Source organism: Penaeus monodon, chromosome 1 (assembly GCF_015228065.2).
Source record: "Penaeus monodon isolate SGIC_2016 chromosome 1, NSTDA_Pmon_1, whole genome shotgun sequence".
NCBI lineage: Eukaryota > Metazoa > Arthropoda > Malacostraca > Decapoda > Penaeidae > Penaeus > Penaeus monodon.
The window spans coordinates 52,855,725-52,858,224 of record NC_051386.1 but is presented as its reverse complement, the minus strand read 5'-3'; the positions used below and the strand labels follow the sequence as shown (position 1 = coordinate 52,858,224).

The window sequence follows — 2,500 nt, the reverse complement described above, 5'->3', positions numbered from 1 at the left end:
GTTTCTTTTCGATCTCTCTGTGGAAGCGCTATACATATCCAGGTATAAAGAAAAAAAAATCACAGAAAAGCAAGGAAACGAGGAATTATTATCTGGTCTGATGGGTTCAGTTTTTGTTTTGCTTATTTAACTTTGTGATGTTAACGGGGGTGCAAACGGTGAATAATCTATGATATTAGAAGAACATTCTGTAAAAGGAAACATCTGAAAAGACATTTCGACTTCCCTTGGCTAATGAAGGACCATCCCCTTCACTTGAACTACAGTTTAGGTGCCTTTTTACTACTAGTGAGATTAAGTGCGAAGCCCTCTTGTAACCAGCAACCGCACACCCGACCTCGCTGGAGCCTGCGTCAGCCCTCGTGACCCAAATACAAGCAGTCTAAATGAGACGATACCCCTCGCCCCGCCTCTGACGTAATCTGTGGAGCTCATTCTGTTTGCGAATTCCTTTTGAAAACTTGCCCTGATCCCTCCAACCGCCGCCCTGAGTCGGCCTGATCCAACGGACGACCCCGCTGGAAAGACGCCACCTGTTGGCACAAAGGGTCGGCTACATTAGCAAGAATAACTCTTCTGTGGCCTTCTCGTTTCTCACACTTCTCGCGCTGGAGCCTGAAGCTGAATGCCTGGCCTCCATCTTTTTCTTCCCTCACGACTCACGGTCTGTGTTTATTGTATTCGCGTTTATATAGAGTTGTATTCATTGAGAGCGAAAAAAAGAATGTGGTTTTAGGGGATGGGCTTGATGAATGACATTACGTTGGCAATACACTTAGCGATGCAGTCACTTTATCTAATAGCGTCCAAAACACAAACTAAAGATAACTTGCGCCAGTGAATAAAATAATAATAATAATAATAATAATAATAATAATAATAATAATAATAATAATAATAATAATAATAATAATAATAACAAATATCCTCCATAACGAAAAATGATTGATTGGAAAACTCGGCGGTATTACCTTTTTTGAAGCGGTACTAGTTATTTTTTAATACCGTGATTATGGCGCTACTAAAGCTATTAATACAATAACAAAGAAAGGAAAAGACTGAAAGAGGGAGAAGCGGAATGAGTGGGGTGTGAGAGAGAGATCAGAGACAGACAGACAGACAGATATAGAGTGAGAGTATAAGTGAAAGAGATTTGGATTGGGCAACTAGAGAGGGAGCGGGGAAACAATATGAGAGAGAGAGAGAGAGAGAGAGAGAGAGAGAGAGAGAGAGAGAGAGAGAGAGAGAGAGAGAGAGAGAGAGAGAGAGAGAGAGAGAGAGAGAGAGAGAAGAGACAGAGAGAGAGAGAGAAGAGAGAGACAGAGAAAGAAAGAAAGACAGAAGGAGAGACGAATAGAGAGACGGACAGACAGACAGACAGACAGAAAGACAAACGAACAGACAGACAGAAAAAAGAGAGACCGTGAAAAAAAGGAAAGGCAAACACAAAGAGAGAAAGAAAATGATAGAAAGAGATTAAAAAAACAGAAACAGAAGCATTATGTGTAACTGAACTAAATAGCAGAGAGAGATGCGCAGATAAACATGAAAATTATATGCAGAGATAAAGGCGATACGAAACACCTATTAACAAATAAAAAAAAAACACACACAAAAAGAAAAGAGAGCAAACAGTCGTCAGTAATGAGCTCATGGACAGAGAGTAGGCCAGACGCGTCAAAAGAAAGCTGAAAGCACCCAGCGAATGAGGAAGCAGTGTTTTCCGGTGACACTTACCGTCAGGAAGAACCAGCACATTATTTCCGGGGTCTGTAATGAGGGAAATGGTGCATTAATTAGCGTGTATTTGCTATTTCATTCAAAAGGCATCAACGCGTGTGCTTATGGGTGTGCATACGGATGTGTACAATAGGTTGTATATATTTGGATACGCTAAAACACATACACATACACACACATACACGCACGCGTGCAGACACACACACAACACAAACACACCACCACACCACACCACACACAACACACTTACACGCACACACACACACACACACACACACACACACACACACACACACACACACACACACACACACACACACAAACAAACGCACACACACACACACACACACACTCCTCTCTCTCTCCTCTCTCTCTCTCTCTCCTCTCTCTCCTCTCTCTCTCTCTTTCCCTCTCTCTCTCTCTCTCTCTCTCCCCCCCCCTCTCTCTCTCTTCTCTTCCTCCTCCTCTCTCTCTCTCCTCCTCTCTCTCTTCTCTCTCCTCCCCCTCCTCTCTCTCTCTCTCTCTCTCTCTCTTCTTCTCTCTCCCTTACTCGGTCGCTCGTTTTCACTTTCTTCCTCTCTCTCTCTCTTTATCTGCAAAAGTTTGTTCGGAAACCCAATGAAGCTTTTTATTGTTTGCAGCTGGTCCCTTTAATATCAACAAATCATTTTTAGTGCAACGAATGTTTTCGAGTTCTGGGCTTAAACTTTGTGTTTTTAATTGTGAAATGTGTGTAAAATATATAAATATATATTCGTGT

General features: G+C 42.1%; 1 protein-coding gene across 1 annotated transcript in view; it reads right to left on the bottom strand.

Annotated features, from left to right (window-relative positions):
- Positions 1-2,500, bottom strand: part of LOC119574388 — a 215,261-nt gene that overhangs the window by 127,276 nt on the left and 85,485 nt on the right. Inside the window, exon 2 of the mRNA XM_037921608.1 lies at positions 1,738-1,770. Coding sequence (XP_037777536.1) covers positions 1,738-1,770 — 33 coding nt within the window. The remainder of the gene's footprint in view (positions 1-1,737; positions 1,771-2,500) is intronic.